This window comes from Pteronotus mesoamericanus, unplaced genomic scaffold (genome assembly GCF_021234165.1).
Source record: "Pteronotus mesoamericanus isolate MK-2021 breed Mesoamerican mustached bat unplaced genomic scaffold, CSHL_Meso_final contig_1203, whole genome shotgun sequence".
NCBI classification, from domain to species: domain Eukaryota; kingdom Metazoa; phylum Chordata; class Mammalia; order Chiroptera; family Mormoopidae; genus Pteronotus; species Pteronotus mesoamericanus.
The window spans coordinates 468,887-485,649 of record NW_026555043.1 but is presented as its reverse complement, the minus strand read 5'-3'; the positions used below and the strand labels follow the sequence as shown (position 1 = coordinate 485,649).

The 16,763-nt window shown below is 48.0% G+C and overlaps 1 protein-coding gene across 1 annotated transcript in view; it reads left to right on the top strand.

Moving 5' to 3' along the window:
* The window catches only part of AGBL1 (AGBL carboxypeptidase 1), a gene marked incomplete at its 3' end in the record, with an annotated part of 285,253 nt that overhangs the window by 56,463 nt on the left and 212,027 nt on the right, over positions 1-16,763 (top strand). The window contains exons 7-13 of the mRNA XM_054585108.1: positions 1,192-1,400; positions 5,426-5,591; positions 6,511-6,578; positions 10,577-10,693; positions 11,736-12,316; positions 13,797-13,880; positions 14,087-14,167. Of these exons, the coding sequence (XP_054441083.1) occupies positions 1,192-1,400; positions 5,426-5,591; positions 6,511-6,578; positions 10,577-10,693; positions 11,736-12,316; positions 13,797-13,880; positions 14,087-14,167 (1,306 nt within the window). The remainder of the gene's footprint in view (positions 1-1,191; positions 1,401-5,425; positions 5,592-6,510; positions 6,579-10,576; positions 10,694-11,735; positions 12,317-13,796; positions 13,881-14,086; positions 14,168-16,763) is intronic.

Here is a 16,763-nt window from a genome sequence, read left to right as displayed (position 1 = left end):
AACTCTTCTTCTCCCTGTTTCTACAGAGAGAACTTAAACTATGTCTTGGGAAGATTAGGAAGTGATTCACGTATCCCATAAGATGGGTCTCATGAGAGGGCTCAACCAAGATCGTTGAACTAACAGAGAGAAATAAATCTTGGTGTTAAAGTGGCGGAGGGCACCACAAAAGCTCTCTCACTGCTCGCCATCCCGGGTCAGAAAGCTCACACCGTGTCCCTGCTGGACGCATTTCCAACCTCCACCTGAACGCACACCGTCGGTGCCTGGCTGCCCCCCATCATGGAGGCCATGGCCTTCTTGGGCAGCCCTGACTGTGGGAAGATTTCTTTCTTAAGCTGCATCAAACCCTTGGCTATTCATGAATCGGCTTCCATTCTCGTTAGCGAAAACACCCAATGCGTCTGCTACACATGAAAACCTTTCAGATATTAGGGCTCACTCAGTGTCTTTTCCTTCCCAACCTCAACCTTATAGTTTGCTTGACCCAATGACAGTATCCTTAGCCCACCGAAGTGTAGGAAAGAATGGAAATCTCTCTCCCCGTCCACATACGCTATTACAATTTTTCTACACTGTTTCACAATAGGTTATGGACATTTCCTTATGCCAATTCTGAATTTCCTAAAAACAATAATATTCTCTTATATAGCTATGGCTTATCAAAATCTAATGTACATTGATATAATACTGCTGGCTAATCTACAGGCTTTATTCAAATTATACCAATTGCCTTTTGTAGCACGAGGAAAAATATGCTTTCTGGCCCTCAATATAAATTATAATTATGTGTGGTTCTTAAGTGTCATGTGTTTTTAGTGTCTTTTAGCTCAATGCCTCAGCCTTTTTTTTTTTCCCCAGTCTTTTGTGATCTTGACATTTTGAAGAGTATAAATCAGATATTTTGCAGCATGTCCCTCATTTGGGGTTTGCTGATGTTTCTCATGGTTGAATTCAGCGTTTGGGCAGGAACACCACTGAAGTGACGCTGGGTCTTCTGTAGTGCGTTGTGTCTGGTGATACCCTTTGGTCACTCGATTAAGGTGACACCTGCCAGCTTTCTTCACTGGGGAGTTATTGTTAATTCCCTTTATAATTAGCAAGTATCTCCGGGAGGTACACTGGGACACCCTCAGGCAGGGGCCCCCAGGAGACCCAGTGGCTGACGCTCCCTTTTCCCGTTGGTTTCAGAGTCTAACAGCCGCCGGGCGGTGAACAGAGGCTATGTCGCCAGCTTGCTCAGGCTGCATCAGGACTGGCACAGCCACGACGCAGCCAACAGCTATGTGCCGATCCGCCGGGCGCTGCTGCTCAGCCTCAGGCACATCGCCACCCTCCGGTCTGGCAGGGAGGCCTTCCTGGCGGCTCAGGGCCTGGAGATCCTCTTCAGCACCACACAGGTAACCAGCGTGGGGGCCGCCTCTGCCAACGGTGCCATCTGCGTGGTGCCCACTGGCCGTTATTTCGGAATCATCAGGAACAGAGCTGGGAAAACCTCAGCATGTTTCCTGCTTCCTGCTCGGGGCAGGTGTTCTGGATTCAAATCCTCATTCATTGATTCACTCATGCATTGTTTCATCTCTTCAGTACATATTTACTGGGCACACACTGTGGTGCAGTGGTTGAGAGTGCGGGCTTTAAAGCTAGAGAACCTGGGTTCAAATCCCAGCATGTATGGCTGTGAAACTGTGAAGACACCCAGATTCTCTGGGTCTCAAGTTTCCCCTTCCTTCCTTTCTACCCTACTTCCTTCCCCTTTTTTCCCTTCCCCTTCCCCTCCTTCACCACCTCCTCCTCCTCCTTCTTGTTGACATGACAAAACTGCTTTATGGGTGTGAGCAGTTACTGAGGTGATTAGCACTGTGGAATCTAGTGGTGAATACGACAGACAAGACTTCTGATCTTGCGGGGCAAACATTTACTGGGAGAGTCAGATACTACAGAAGCAAAGGATTTCATGAGGAAGATAACTTCCTGCTGCTCTGTGAAATCCATAAGGAGAGGGAAAGGCCTGTGGTGACTACCGTAGGAAGGGCGCGGAGGGGCGGGCTCTATTCGACGGGTCAAGTCTCTGAGCAGCTGACAGCTCAGCTGAGACCCGCATTACTGAAGGAGCTGGCGGGGCAAGTTTGAGAGGAAGCGCCTCCCAGGCAGAGGGCGCAGCACCTGCAAGGCCTGTTGCTGACCTGCACTGCACTGGGATACATATTTAGAGTTTCCTGGATTTCTACCCAAATGACAAATTCCTTAATTCCTCTTGATGAGGGCTAACTTAAACACCACGGTGCGAGGCTATATTCACCCTCTGTCTTGAAGATGTGACCCTCTTTCCAGTATTTTCCATGTGCTCACCCCCCTCTTCGGGAGTCGAGGCAGCCATGATTCACATGCTTTACGTTCCTTGCTGTCTGTCTTCATGTTCCTCTCTGCTCTCCCCCCAGCAGCCTTTCTGCTTCTCTCTGGACAACCTCCAGTTTGTCCACGAGCACATCCGAGGGAACGATGCAGTCCACGAGAGCACTGTTTTCCAACCATGGTGCCTGTAGACTTTTCCCATTTAAAAGAATAGCTTCCCCCCCTCGAAATAACAGCATAATATCACGCTACAAACCAATATCTAATTTTCTCTCTGCTTTCACCTCTGGGTCCCTCTCCATCATTGCAGCTTTTGGAGATCCTCAGTCATGAAATAGCTGTATTTTATACTCTGTTCCTCTGGATGAGGAAACACTTTGAATTTTTCCAAGCTTCATCATACTTTATAAGCTGGTGGCCCCCAAATCTCCAATCTCTCCCAGCCCTTACGAAGCTCCCCCTGCATTGCCAACACCTTATAGCCCCTATGCCAGCCCCTCTGCCTTCTTATTGGCTGCTTCTCTGTCTGGTGTATAAAAACAATTAAAAGGGCAGTAAAGGAAGAAGATGGCGATCCCAGAGGTGCATGTCTATGGTAAGAAGAAAGTACCAAGGGGAGGCCAGGCATGGAGAGGGCTGGGATCTCAGAGGCAGCTCCCCAGCAGGCCAGTGAAGACCTCAGCTGCCGAGCCAGGCAAGCCAACAAGTGCCCAGCCTCCAGCGGCTTCTCGGAATGGAAGCGGATGTGAGCCGAGGCAGCACCTGCGCTTTGTAACCGGGTTTCCCCAGCTGCAGGGCCTCCCAGCTCCTGGCTGTGAGCACCGATGCCGTTGCAGCTGTACTGAAGTGCAGTCTGCCCCTCAACCCTCCCCCCCTTCCGCCGGAGAAGGCCCATGAGTCACAGGGTGGCCCACTTGGGAACCTTGGATCTGGTCATGTCATCTCAGTGGCTGTTGCAGATTCTGCTGCTGCTGCTCCAACTGATGATGATGATGATGGTGATGGTGATGGTGGTGATGGAGGTCATGACAATCATAGTGAAGGAAGAGGAGGAGGAGGAGAGATTTGTGCTGAGTGCTTCGTATGGCCTAGTGCTGGCTCAGCGATTTACACAGACTCTGATTTCAGCATTTGCAAGGATTTGGAACCGGTGGTCCCCCTCGAGGTCCCCACTTCTGTCCACAGCACCAGTGTCTTCCCGAGTGGAGTGTGCCTCCGGGTCACCTGGAGGGCGGGCTGCAGGGGCCCCATCCTCAGAGTTTCTGATTCAGCAGGTCTGGGGTGGAGCCTGGGAATTTGCATTTCTAACAAGTTCCCCAGTGATGCTGATGCTGTTGGCTTAGGAATGCACTTTGAAAACCACTGTCCTGAGCTATTTTTATTAGTGTTTATGATGTAACTGCAAACCTGCTGGGCATGTGAAAGAACTATTTCCAAGTCCTTCCCACGGCCTTTGTTCATTGTATTGTTCTTTGCCTTTCTGCTGAGGCCGCTGATTGCAGCTCCTCGCTCTTAATGGCCCCACCTCTTTGTGTCCTGGGTCCTGTTCTTGCGTAGATCCTCTAAGGACCCCTTAAGTGTTGAGGGGATCAGATTGTCCTTAAGGCAGTGAGGGTGCTGTGCAATGTAATGGGATCTTGTTGGAGCTCTGTATGAGGCAGGAGGAAGAAGGATGACAACTTGAATGTAAGGTCAAAAAGGAACCCCTCCAAGGGCACCCTGCTGCTGTTTGGGATAGTTATGAATTTGGAGAAGGGTGTCATTGCGGGTGGAAATGGGTCGTTGCAGATTGGCTCTCTGCCTTCTGAGACTGAAGCTCCGCACATTACCTGTGATCCGCCATCTACCCCCCTCTCTTCCTCCTCTCTGCACAGTTCTCTCTTCTTCCAAATACTAATACTTTCCACTAAGCACTTGAAATCATCTGACAAGTCCCAGAAGTAAAGTAGCCTCAAATGGTCCATTTTCCTGTGGTCGGTTCAGGACACCTGACTGGTGCCTTGTGGGCACACAGAGCAGAAGATAGCGTTCTTGATCATGTTAAGACACTTCAGCTTTGAAAGTTGGCTTTCTTTATCCTATTTTGGAGTCATTCGGGTAGCTTGAATTCATGGTTTAATTTTTGTTAAGTGGTTTTTCTTTGCGTTCTTTCATGTGGAGCAATCTCTAACGTGGGCCTGAAGATGCCGCAGTGTGACCGCGCCAGGGACAGCCAGCCTGCCCTGTGGCCGGTTGTGGGCATCCTCCCTATCTCCGACCACGACGGGTCGGCCTCAGAGCTTGCCAGAAACCCCTCAGGAATGTCAAACTGGAGGCCCCCACTAGACAGCTTTCTAGTCCAAGTCAGTAGACAAAACATTTACGAAGAGACTGAAGGAAATGGCCGTTTTCCCCTGCAAAGGGATAACCAAACTCCTCCCAGCGCTCCCTCCCAATTTAGTAAATTTGTTCTCACATTTTTCACGGCGTCTGGAAAGAAGGGTCTTGTCATGTTTCATCAATATCTAAATGTTACATGTGCAAAACCCAATTTTCCTTTGTTTTGGGTGGGTGCCAAGAGGGATCAATACAGGGGGCTTTGAGAAGAGGCCTGTTATTTAATTTAGGGGCTTGGAGATTCACTTAGTCTCTTCTTCTGATTTCATATTTTATCCTTTTCCTTTATTTTTTTTCCCCCTCTTTGGATAACAGCTGAAAGAGGAAAGTACGGCTTCCATCAGCTCAGCTGCTCATTCTCTAATGTGGGCAGACATTCACAGTGACCCACGGCGGCTGAAGAAGATGCTACCTCCCTTCCCCCAGGCATCCTGCACAATGAGACCCCTTAAGTGCAACATCCCCTGAAAGACTGAAATCGTATTCAGACTAAATTTAAATTCATTCCAATGACATATGAGCCAGGAAAGAGAAATGATTCCGATTATACACCGGACCAAAGCATGTTCTACATTAAACAAAGCTCTATACTACAGTGTTCAAATTAGACATCCTGCATGGAGCCTGAGTGCCATTTGTCACCCAGGGACTCTACATGAGATGCAGTATCTGACACACTCTGCCCTTTGTTTAGAGCTGCCTGGACGACCAGAGCTCGGAACCCGTGACGGGCGTCGCGCTTCAGGTCCTGAGGCAGTGCTCCCCGAAGAGCCCCCTTCCGTTGGCCGCGGCCAGCAGTGCCTACGCCTTCCCGGCCGCCGGGAACTCTCCCGCTGGTCCTCCGCGTGTTCTCGCTGAAGGTAAAGAAGTGGGTGTCTGTGAGCTGCACAGTGAGCTTCTGCATTATGGCAACATTTCATCAGAGTGTAGATGAAAGTAAAAATCACTTCTTTTGCAGGCCAACCATGATTACCCAATAAGCTAATTAGAAATATGTATGAAAAAGCAAGTTTTTCATGCACTGAGTGAACAAACGCCAATCCCACTTATTTTGTCTGTGATTATGAACTGTTGCCACTATGCCTGGTGGCTGTTGGATGCCTGTACAGTGATCTCAGCTAATTAACAACCATCTATTCACAGGCCCACAAGTGAGTCCCTCCACTGTACTGACTAGTTCTGGAATTAATTTGCCCTAAGGATAAAATCGAAATAAAACTTCAGCTATTTAAAACCTCATGCTAGTCCTATTAGAATATTTGAAAGTATGATTATCCAGTCTTCAAGATTATTGTCAAAAGATTCTAGTGCTTTCCAGTCCCAGCCTCCTTCCACGGGACAGATTTTTCTGGAGGCATCATGTTGCCACAGCGGAACTGGATGTGTCTGTGGATGTTTGTTTCAAATAATTTCCTTCATATCAAAATTAGGGAGTCAGTCAAGTGCAACAAATCTTGCATGTGTGTGGTCTCTAACCTTTGGCAATGTTATCTGTAGAAATTCTTCTAAGCTGGGTAGGGGAAGCCAGAATGGTGTTTGTGTGTCATTTTATCATGCACTTATTTTGTATTCAACATGGGACCGCAGTTTAGGCTTCACGATACAGTGCCCTCGTGTGCCTATGTGGACACAATTTCTCGTGCCTTACATAGGCGCTGGGGGATGTCGACATGTCATGCACTTAATTGTGAACCCCTTGTCTGTGAGAGGGAGAAGTCCTAATCCAGATCCAAGACAGAGGGGAAGCCTCACCCATTTCCCCTCTTTTTCCCCACCCAGAGGATTTTGAAGACGATGGTGATGAAGAAGAGGATAAAGACTCAGATTCTGAAGATGCGAAAGAGGAAGTAGGTACACAAGCCCTTGCTCCTGATGCTCTCCCTGTTCATATTGGACAAAGGAAAATATCGTTTTCTCTATTTAGCTAATACCAGTATACATTTTAAGGACTTACTTTTTCCTCCCCAGTGTCCTGCAAATAGTTATGCTTAGTAAATGGCAGTCACTGTTCTTGATTCCCAGGTCATTGCATCTTGGTCAGCCCAGCGCAGTATCTCACTGTAAAGCCAGAAGCTACTCTTTATGAAGGTGCTTCATGTTTTATCCCGACGAGCTGTAGGTGGACACTCAGTGCTTAGGATTGGGATATCTGATGTATGAATGACAGGCAAAGAGACTATGGAAAGATTTTCTAGGACACTTTTTCTAGTAGGTCTTCCTAACCCCTGAAAGTCACCCTTCTTGCCCTTCGACGCAGTATCCGTGCCCATGCAGTTCCTGTCCCCTCGCGGTCTGTGTGGGTCATGCACAGTGCCCGCTGCCTGGCCCACAGGGACGTGGCGCCCCTGGGCCTGTAGCCCACGATGGCCTGTGCTGTAGAATAGAGGCCAGCACACCTTCTGCAAAAGGCCATGCAGTGCCTGCTTCAGGCTTCGTGTGCCGTACAGTCTCCATCACAGCCCCTCACCTTTGCCCTCACAGCACAAAAGCACCTACAGGCAGAACATGAATGATAAGACATGGCTGTGTTCCAGTAAAACCCAACTTAATGAAAAAAAAGCAAAACAGGCATTGGGACATAGTATACTGACTACATTTCTAGAAAAGAATATCTGAACCTTGGTGCCGTTGGTGTTTTGACGGGGTCATTGTTTGCTGTGGGGCCGTCTGTGTGTTTTAGGATGCTTAGTAGCATCCCTGGCCTCTACTCACGAGATGCCAGTAGTTGACACCCCCAGTCATGAAACAAAAATGTTCCCAGGAAGTGCCAGATCCCCCTGGGGGGGGGAGCAAAATCACCCCTGATTGAGAACCACTACTCTGCAATAATGGTAAATTTATCTATGAGTTATAATTGTGCCTTTATTTCTGTCAGTAAACCTAAACTTGGACAAGCCCTTTCAAGTTATGCTTCCTTAATGTGTCATCTACAAAATAAGACTGAGGAGTAAATGCTACCTTTCATGAGATTCTTGGGTATGAAACCTGAGTTTTAAAATGCCTGTCCATCTATCCATCCATCCATCCGTCCATCCATCCATCTCCCTTTTCCCTCCTCCCCTCATTTTTTCTTACCTATTCGCCTACCTGCCTGCCTGTCTAGAGAGAAGGCAACCTTTTGAGTCCTGTCATCATAATCACCCACCTTGCTGATGAGAGTGGCAGGCATAAAGGGACTACCTCTTGGCCAGGTCTCTGGGTTAAGACTGCTATTGATACTCCGGTGTTCTCAGGGTTTTGTTGATAAATAGAATCATTTCTGAAGTCATCAGTAGAGAAAATTGGTTCTTTGCTGTAATTTGGCAGTGCGGGACTTGGAGTCCTTGCTGAATTATTTGAATAATATTGTGCTGCTGCAGTCATTCATCAATGCCACGTCCCCCTCCCCTCTGGCTTGCTCTTTGATAACTAAACGTCTAATGCAGAGCGTCAGTCACCTCTTGTACCTGAGGTGGAAGGACAAGCTGAAGCCTGGGCCTAGTTTCCCACAGCACTGCGGGTGGTGGTGGGGCTCAAATATTCTCCCTCATCCTCGCTCTTCAGGTGACGATGAGCTGGGGTGAGAGGAACTGAAACAAGTAAACAAATCCACTTGGGAAGGAAGCACAAACACCTTGGGGAAGGCCTGGGAACTATTCATGAAAACCTTTCAGCCAAGAAGATGAGAACTCAGTGGTGTGAGCATGAGTTGCAGAAACAGGAGCACTGGAGTCAGGGCTGGGTTCCGGGGTGTCACAAGAGCAAGGGGACTTGCACTCCCACAAACGCGTTCATCCTTGGCAGACCTGGCAGCGCTTCCTGCGAAAAATGTGGGCAGGAAGCCTGGAGGGTTTGTTTCTGGTCATTCGAAAAGCTTAGTCAATATTTAAGACCAGTATCTGAAAAAGAGTGGTTAAAAGGAACTCTTGATTTGTAAGGGGTCCTGAGTCTGGAAAGTTGGGTGCTCTCTCTGATCGAAAACTGTCAATGCCAACCTTAGGAAAGAGAAACTTAAATACAGGCTAGGTATCGGGCGTGTCTTTTTCTTCATGAACCTGACCACCTGTGGAATGAGTTAGACAGCAGCTCATGGATCACGCAGGTCACACGGCACTCATCACTCCAGACACGCCAGCCTGACTCCCCCGTGTGTTTCCATTGGCACCAGCCTGGGGCACGGCCGTGGCTGCGCAGGGCTGCGGGAGGTCTGGAGGGACTAAGAGATAGAGCTGGATCTCCACTACCAGGCTGACGAGTTTGGGCCTGGTATGCACCGTATCTGAAAATATCATTAAGTCAGCCTCATGGGATCTATTTTTCTTTTAATCTGAAGTTTGGAGGAAGATTGTGAAAGATGGATGGAATATTGCATTTTCTTTTTTTCCCCTGGATCAGGAATATAAACACTTGTTTTCCACATTTATTTGATTTAGGGAAGAGTAATGTAGGTCTTCAGGACTGCCAGGTTTTCCCTTAACCAACCCAATATCATCCTACAACATAGGGTAGGTTTTTCTCCCATTTCATTAGGGAAACTTGACCTGGGAGAAACATGGAAAGACAAAGAGACTGGGCGGTTTGATTTCTGGAGCCCTTTCTGTGTAAGAGTCTATAACCTTTGAAAAACATAGAAGCGTTTGGAGAAGAGTCGCCATCACTGTTAAACTATTATGAAACAATGACCTAGTAGAAAAAGTAAAGTCTGGGATTATTTAACCCAAAGAAGAAAAGATTGGTGGTGACTTGGTCAATTTATACATCTACAGAGGGACAAAGGTGTCACTGGAGGTTATAAACTCTGTCCCAGGTGTGGTAAATGTCAGCGTAACACCTGCTTCTCAGATCTTTTTCTTATTCTCTGTCCTTCAGATACCCAGTGAGCAGATTTAACTTGCTCCTTCTGCTAATGACTTCCTGTCCCAAGTCGGTGCGTAATCAGAGATTATCATCATTTAGGTCTGAAAGTGTTACCACCTCAGCAAGGCTTTCTCAGGTCACCCAATCGGAGCAGCTTCCCGCACCCTGTGTCTCAGTCACAGTCCTGTCACCTCCCTATGACTTCCATGGTGCTTATCGCTATTCGAAATTACTTTTTTCATGTATTTACTTTCTTACTTACTCTCTCCTTTCTCTTACGAAAAGGCGAATTCCATCGAAGCATGGACCTTTCTCTATTCCATTATCACCAGATCTTTAGTTCCTGCAAGACTAGCTGCTCATAGTAAGTGCTCATGAAGCATTTGTGAAAAGAGTGAAAGGCCACCCTGGCCGGGTGGCTCAGTTGCTTGGAGCATCACCGCATACACCAAAAGGTTGTGCGTCTGATGCCTGGTCAGGGCACATGCCTGCATTGCAGTTTTGATCCCTGGTTGGGGTGTGGACAGGAGGCAACCGATCATCATCTCTCTCTCTCTCCCCCCCAACTTCTTTTCTCTCTAAACGCAATCATCACATCCTCAGGCGAGGATTAACAAAATGAGTGAAGGACCTAAATGACAAAGGTCCTAATTGGCAAAGGTAGGTGAATGAATAGGTGTGATAATTAGGATTATATTGACGGTAGTGGTGGTGAGATAAAAAATTTCTCTTCTATTGTGCTTCATTGTTTCCACCATTCATTGTGCTTCATTGTTTCCACCATTCATTTCCTATAAATTACTACTTATTTTTGATGTGGGCTGATAATGAGAAATACTAACATCAGTATCTCTTTTTTTATTTTACAAATACAACCTGACCTATCGATTTGTCCTTTGCATAGGTTAGCACTGTGATTTGGACTGAAGGATCACGCATGTAGCTCCTCTTGAGGCTCCTCTGGGTGGCTTTCTTTGTTGTAACGTGGTTTGTGAATGTTCCATTGTAGGATGATGACTTGGAGACAGATGTGAACAAGCTGAGTTCCAAACCTGGGCTCGACCGCCCCGAAGAGGAGCTGACCCAGTATGAGGCCATGTGTCTTGAGCTCTCCTGCCGCTTTGAGGTGGGACACACGCCGTGGCTCTGCTCCTGGACGAGGCGCGATTGCATGATGGGCTCTCTGCAGAACCTGGGGGCCCAGCGCAGGCCTCCCTATGGAAAGCCATGCTCGCCACTAGCAATCTGCTTCTGGGGTCTTTCTGAGAGTGAAGCAGATTGCGAGGCAAAAAGGTGGAAAGGGTGGCCGACTTGGGGTGCAGGCAGGAGTCTTGCGGTCTAACACCCAACACCCAGGATGGAAGGGGAGGGTGAAGGGACACAGTGCTCTCAGTTGCTTGTCTGGTGGCAGTGTACCCTGCCCACACGTGCTGAAAAAGCAAGTGAAAGTTCTTGCTGATGTCATTGCTGCCTCGTTGAAGTTGACGCACTGTACCAGATGGCTTTCTGAAAGAAAGTGGCCAGCCAGCCTTGCTTTGCCAGTGGCAGCTAACTGAGAACCTTACACCTGGCCGTGCTAACCCAGGGCTAGTGCCACTGCTACTGCTGTTGCTGCCACCAGTATTGTAGACCTGCCTTTTGACCTTGGTTATTTGCCAGTGACTCTTAATCAATCATGAATTCGGCCGTGCCTGACAGTACAAGCTGAGTCACATGCAGAAGGGAGTTCGTGTCATTGACCTCACTCCAGAAAGCAGAAGGGGGTCGGTGGGTAAAACTTACAGGGAGGAAATTGCAATTTGGTGCAAAGAACCCTTTTTTAAACAATCACAATGGTACTCAAATAAAAGGCACTGCCTGAGGGTGCTGTGAAGACCCAATAAATGAGGTTTCGCAACCAGACTCCCTTACTGGGGTGTTGCAGAAGACATTCATGCACTTTTAGGATTATACTAGACCCACCCGAAGCTGCTCACAGGTGTGCACTTCCGTGGCCGTGCCGTTTATTTGACTCTGAGGGCTCAGTTTCTCCTGGCTCACCGTGGGAAAGCTCCCCCGTTCACAGGACCTGTGCGGAGCCCCGAGCCCAGAGCGTGAGGGCAGGGTTCGGTTGTACTCTCTACCTGGAAGTGAACACTGACGTATTCTTTTCTGCTTTAAACCTGAAGGAACTGGAGCCCAAACCTGGAGACAATCCGAACCCTGAGGAGACGGAGTACACCAACCACCACCACATTCCGGCCCCTGCCTCCCCGCAGCAGTGCCGCTTGACTAAGGACCAAAGCTCCCGGGGGCGGGAAAGAGAAGACTCGGGCCAGACTTCCCTCCTGAGCACAGTGATGTGGCGGCGGCCCACCGTGCTTCTAGCCTCCAAAACAGGGCCTGGAAGGGGCCTGTACCCAAATGCCCAATCCAGTGGGCTAGGGACGGATTCTTCTGGAAATGAAATTGCGGACATTCGGGCCTTCCTCAAAGAGGATACTTGGGACATAGACATGATTTCCTGCCCTAGGATAAGTGCCGCCTGTTCCAACGCCACCGGGTCCACAGAAACTGTTGAAGCAATAGATAAGCTTCTGCAGACACATCCCCAGCACATCCCCTTCCACGACCCCTACGGTTATGTGGCCAAAGCCCAAAGAACCAGGTCCGTGGCTGACTTCAAGATGGTGGCATTTCCTGACCTCTGGGGGCACCGTCCTCCGCCCTCTCTGGAGCCCATGTTGGAGCGCAAACGTGGAATCCAAAGGTAATGGCGCTGCCGGTCTGAGAACCGTGTTTTTTCTCTTCTTAATATTTTCATAGGAGGATTGGTGTGCACAGCAGTTATGTTCTCTGTAGAAAAGTGAGCATGAGTCAGGGGCACGTTAAAGCCACTTGGGAAACTTTGGCCAAGTGCTCAAGCCTTCCGGTGTTACATAGGACATTTAAGGCCCAGGGTGGGGTTGTGGGAGGTGTGGGAGGGGTCCGGAAAAGAACCCCTTGGGAGATGCTATGCAACCCCTTACTTCTCGTGCATGGCAAGCTGCTACGACAGAGGATAACCCGGTGTCTGCCAATGGGGGCATCATTACTCAGGAAGGTGCTCGGAAAAAACAAATATGGTCTGTCTGCGATCCCCTTTTGTGTTCATTGCAAACGGATGTCTGGTCTTTTGTTACTAGGAGGCAGGTAGCTCCATCCCATGGTGCTGGGTGTGGCTTGGAGAACAGCTCTCTGCATCGCGGAGGAGTGCGTGCGAACAGCACATTCTCTGGGGGAGAAACCTTGCGTGATGGATTATTCCCAGAATTCAGGAGTGGGAGCTTTGCCTTTGGCTCTGCAAAGTGAGAGTAAAATGAAAATTACTAAAGCCAAGGAAAAAAATTATTTTCGCGGAAAAAAAATTTAGTATGCATGCACTCAGTCAATGGGGCGAAGTGTGCGTACCAGAAAGTTTCATTAACTTATTTTCCATTTCATTAGCAAATCGATGGTGGATCCCAAGAGCTGCTCCCACCTGGGCTCCTGGCTGATGTCTCTGGCCTCAGACCCTGCATGTGCTTTGTCATGTTCAGGTTCCTGAGAGACACACATCAGGGCTGGCCGGCAACAGCTCCCCCCTGGCTAGGACACCTCCCCCTGCATCCGGGCCTCAAGTCTGCCTCCCCTTCCCCTTTCTCCTGTCCCAGAGACTTGGATCGGAAGTTCAAGGAGAAAATCAGAAAGATCCCTTCAGATTCTTTTCTCCATCTTTCATAAATCTGGATATTTGTGTTTCTCAGACAGAAGATTGACCTTATCTCCAGAGCAGACAGAACCCAAAGAACACAAGTGACACAGAGTTGAAAGGTTCATTGGAGCCTCCCAGACCCTAGGATGCTAACACTCAATAACCCCAGCATCTCCCTCAAAACTGTCAGTGCAAAGGACCCTCTTATTCTCACAACCGGAAACCTTAAACGTCCCTTTACCCAAATACTCTTGACAAAACTCTCATTCCAGTCAGAGTACTCTCACCAAAATCTAGCCTCACTGCTTCCTACATTCCTAAACCCAATGTGGTTTTATTACTGAGGAAGAAGAGAAAGAAGGAGGAACAGCATTTCTTTGCTAGTTCAGTTCAAGCTTGGGACATTATTAACTTTTCCTTCCTGTTTCTCCGATGACTCCCAAGGCCCCACACCAAAGGACGAACGGGGTAAGGAGTAAAGGTCAACCTGTAAAATGTTTCTAATTTTCCTTCTCAGGATCAAGATATTTGAGGATATCCGGCGGTCGATCCAGACCAGTGATGTTATAAATAAAGTTGTCTTCAGTTTAGACGAGCCTTGGTAGGTGGCCTTGAACATCAGTGGAAGGCGGGTGGGTAGAATTGAGAGAATTCTGAGAATGAGAGAGTTCTGGTGAGTAATCCATTCCTAGTCCCAAAGTCAGCCAGGCGAACGTGTGGGTGAGAGAAAGCTTCCCTCTTAGAGATGTCAACTGGTACCCAAGAACAGCAATAACGCCTGTTTTCACGGTCTCTCTTTCATTACAGGCAAGACACGGCTTCCAATTGTTTGTGGTTCTCCTCCGAGTTTGAGTCAGGAAATCTTCGCAAAGCCATCCAAGTGCGTGAGTAAGTACGGAAGGCTGCCCCAGGGCAGCACAAGAGTGCGGGCGTGCCTTTCTCTTCCCTCTCTCTTTGTACTGACCGCACACTGATTGGTAGCTTGACATCACCGCAGTGGCAGTGTTTACACCATGCAATGTGGCAAACACTGCAAATGAAGGCTGAGAGTCACTTGTGGAACATCAACCAGCATGTCACCAGCTGACGACATAGCAAGGTGGAGACCAGAGGCAACCAGTTAGGAACACACCTGTGGTCTAATAACGGGTCCCTATTTGGGTGTGAGAGCACTTTCCTGGGGACCTTGATACTTGCACCGATGCCAGGGTCCGCTACGCCCGTATCTGTCCATGTCCGCAGCTCCCATACCTGTAGACTTGGGAGGCGGAAACCAGGGGCTGCCTGCAGGGAGGACAGCCTTCCGTCATCAGAGAGAGCACTCAGCCAGAGCCCACCAGTGAGCTCGTATCCCAGAGAAGGGTTTCACAGCTAAGGAGAGCCTAGGACTGTGCAAGTGCCAAGGAGAGAAATAAAGCCCAAAGTCCAGCGGCAGAGACGTTGCTTGTTCTTGCTGGAATTCTTTCTGCTATAGCTGTGTAGACTCCATGTGTCATTTACCAAAAGGCAAGATAAATCCTCCATCTTCTGTTTGTGAACTTCTGAAAGCAACAGTCCGGAGAAGGTAATAGTGTGGTGGTCACAGACTTGGAGTGAGTCCCTAACTAACTGCACAGCTTTATGTCCTTACCCAGGGAAGGGGACAGTGAGAACTGCCACATCATAGGGCTAGGAGAGTTAGCATGAGCACACGGCTTACAGAGTAGCGCTGGACTCATGGTAAGCACTGAATCAGCGTTCACCCCCGCTGAGGAGGCACGTTCCCTATGCTAGAGCTCAGAACTTAGGGTTGCTCAGACCCGCTTTGTATCCATCCAGGAAGTTACTTGTGAAGTTTTTATTTTTTATTTATTTTTGGAAAGGAGATGAATGGTGATGTTTTGTCTTTTTTTGGTTTTGTTTTGTTTTTGTACATGCCTTATTTCAAGAAAGCCCAGCATAGAAAACAAGTACAAGTTGAGCCAGTTGAGCCGGAGATGGGCAAAACCATCCTGTTGAGAATCCTCCTCAGCCGCCTTCTCCTTCTTGTCTGCCAGCTCAGCTTCTGCTTCCTCTTATGGCTCCTGCCTCTAGTGTTCCTTCTCTCCTTCTGTTGTGTTCGAAGGATCCAGGAGAGAAGGCCTCCCTAGGAATCTGCTAGTGGAACAGTGATCTGTCCAGGAAGCAGCTGAGCTGCTGGACTTGCTCAGGTCTCTCTCTCCATATACCTGCCTTTGGCAAGAGTGTATTATCCTACATGAATCCACTGTGGTCAAGATAATGTCAACTGACAGAAAACATACGTACTTATAGGACAGGAATTTTTTATGATTACTTTTTGGAGACAGAATTGGGGCATAACAGACAATTTAAAGGACATTGGCTTTCCAGAGTTGTTCTTACAAGTGCCACTCAGAGAGCCTCTCTGTGGTCAGAGTGAGCAGTCGGAATCCATCAGCTCTACTCTGCTCTGATGTGTCTCATGCGAAGCCCCGCCCTTCCGCAGATCTCACTACAGAGTGGCCGTTGTTGGGTCCAGAGCAGGAGAGGATGAACAGGTCAGACCAAAAGTAGAACCCTTTCTGAAAGAGCAATTCAGGCTCTGGCTGAGTGGCTCAGTTGGTTGGGGTGATGTCACATACACCAAAGGTTGTGCCTTCAATTCCCGGTCAGGACACATACTTAGGTTGCAAGTTCGATCCTTGGTCCGGGCACATACGGGATGCAACCAGTCAATGTTTCTCCCTCACATTGATGTTTCTATGTCTTCCTCTCTCTCTCTCAAATCAATAAAAACAAAAGAAAACAAAACCATATCCTCAGATGAGGATAAAAAAATTAAAAGAGCAACTCAAGGAACATGCCAAGGGGATGTGGCAATAATATTTTTAAAAATGAAATGCCCTTATAATGTTTAAGTCAAATCTGCATTGCTAATTCTGTTGCTAAAGCTCAAAGCTCAAGAAATTAATTACCTTTGGAGACATTGTGGCTGGGAGGGGGCACATAAGAGCCTCCTGAGGTCCTATATCTTGATCTGGGTGGTTGTCAAAGGGGTGTACTCAGATGAATTTGTTTAAATTTATTGCGTTATGTACTTATGATTTGTGCAGTGCATTTCTTGCATGTAAATTGTATCACTTTAAAAGGGGAAAAACGAATAAACAATCCCTGCATCACTAGCCTAACTCATGTTTGTAGCTTTGCTGGGGATTTACGTACACTGTATTAATTAATCTTTACAAACAGCACTGCAAGTTTAGACGCTATTTTCATTTTCCATATGAGAAGACTGAGGCTCAAAAATAATGCCTGGCTTTAAATAGCAACAGCGTATCTAACCAGACTTGATCACATTTTCTCTGGGAAGGCGCACACTTGCATTTTTCCAGCCAGATAGAAACTTTATCTCAGGTTAATAAATATATATGCTATAATTGTGTAACTGACTCTTCTAATACCAAGAACCTGCTCCCTTCCAGTCTGCTGCCTGTGTCTAATATCA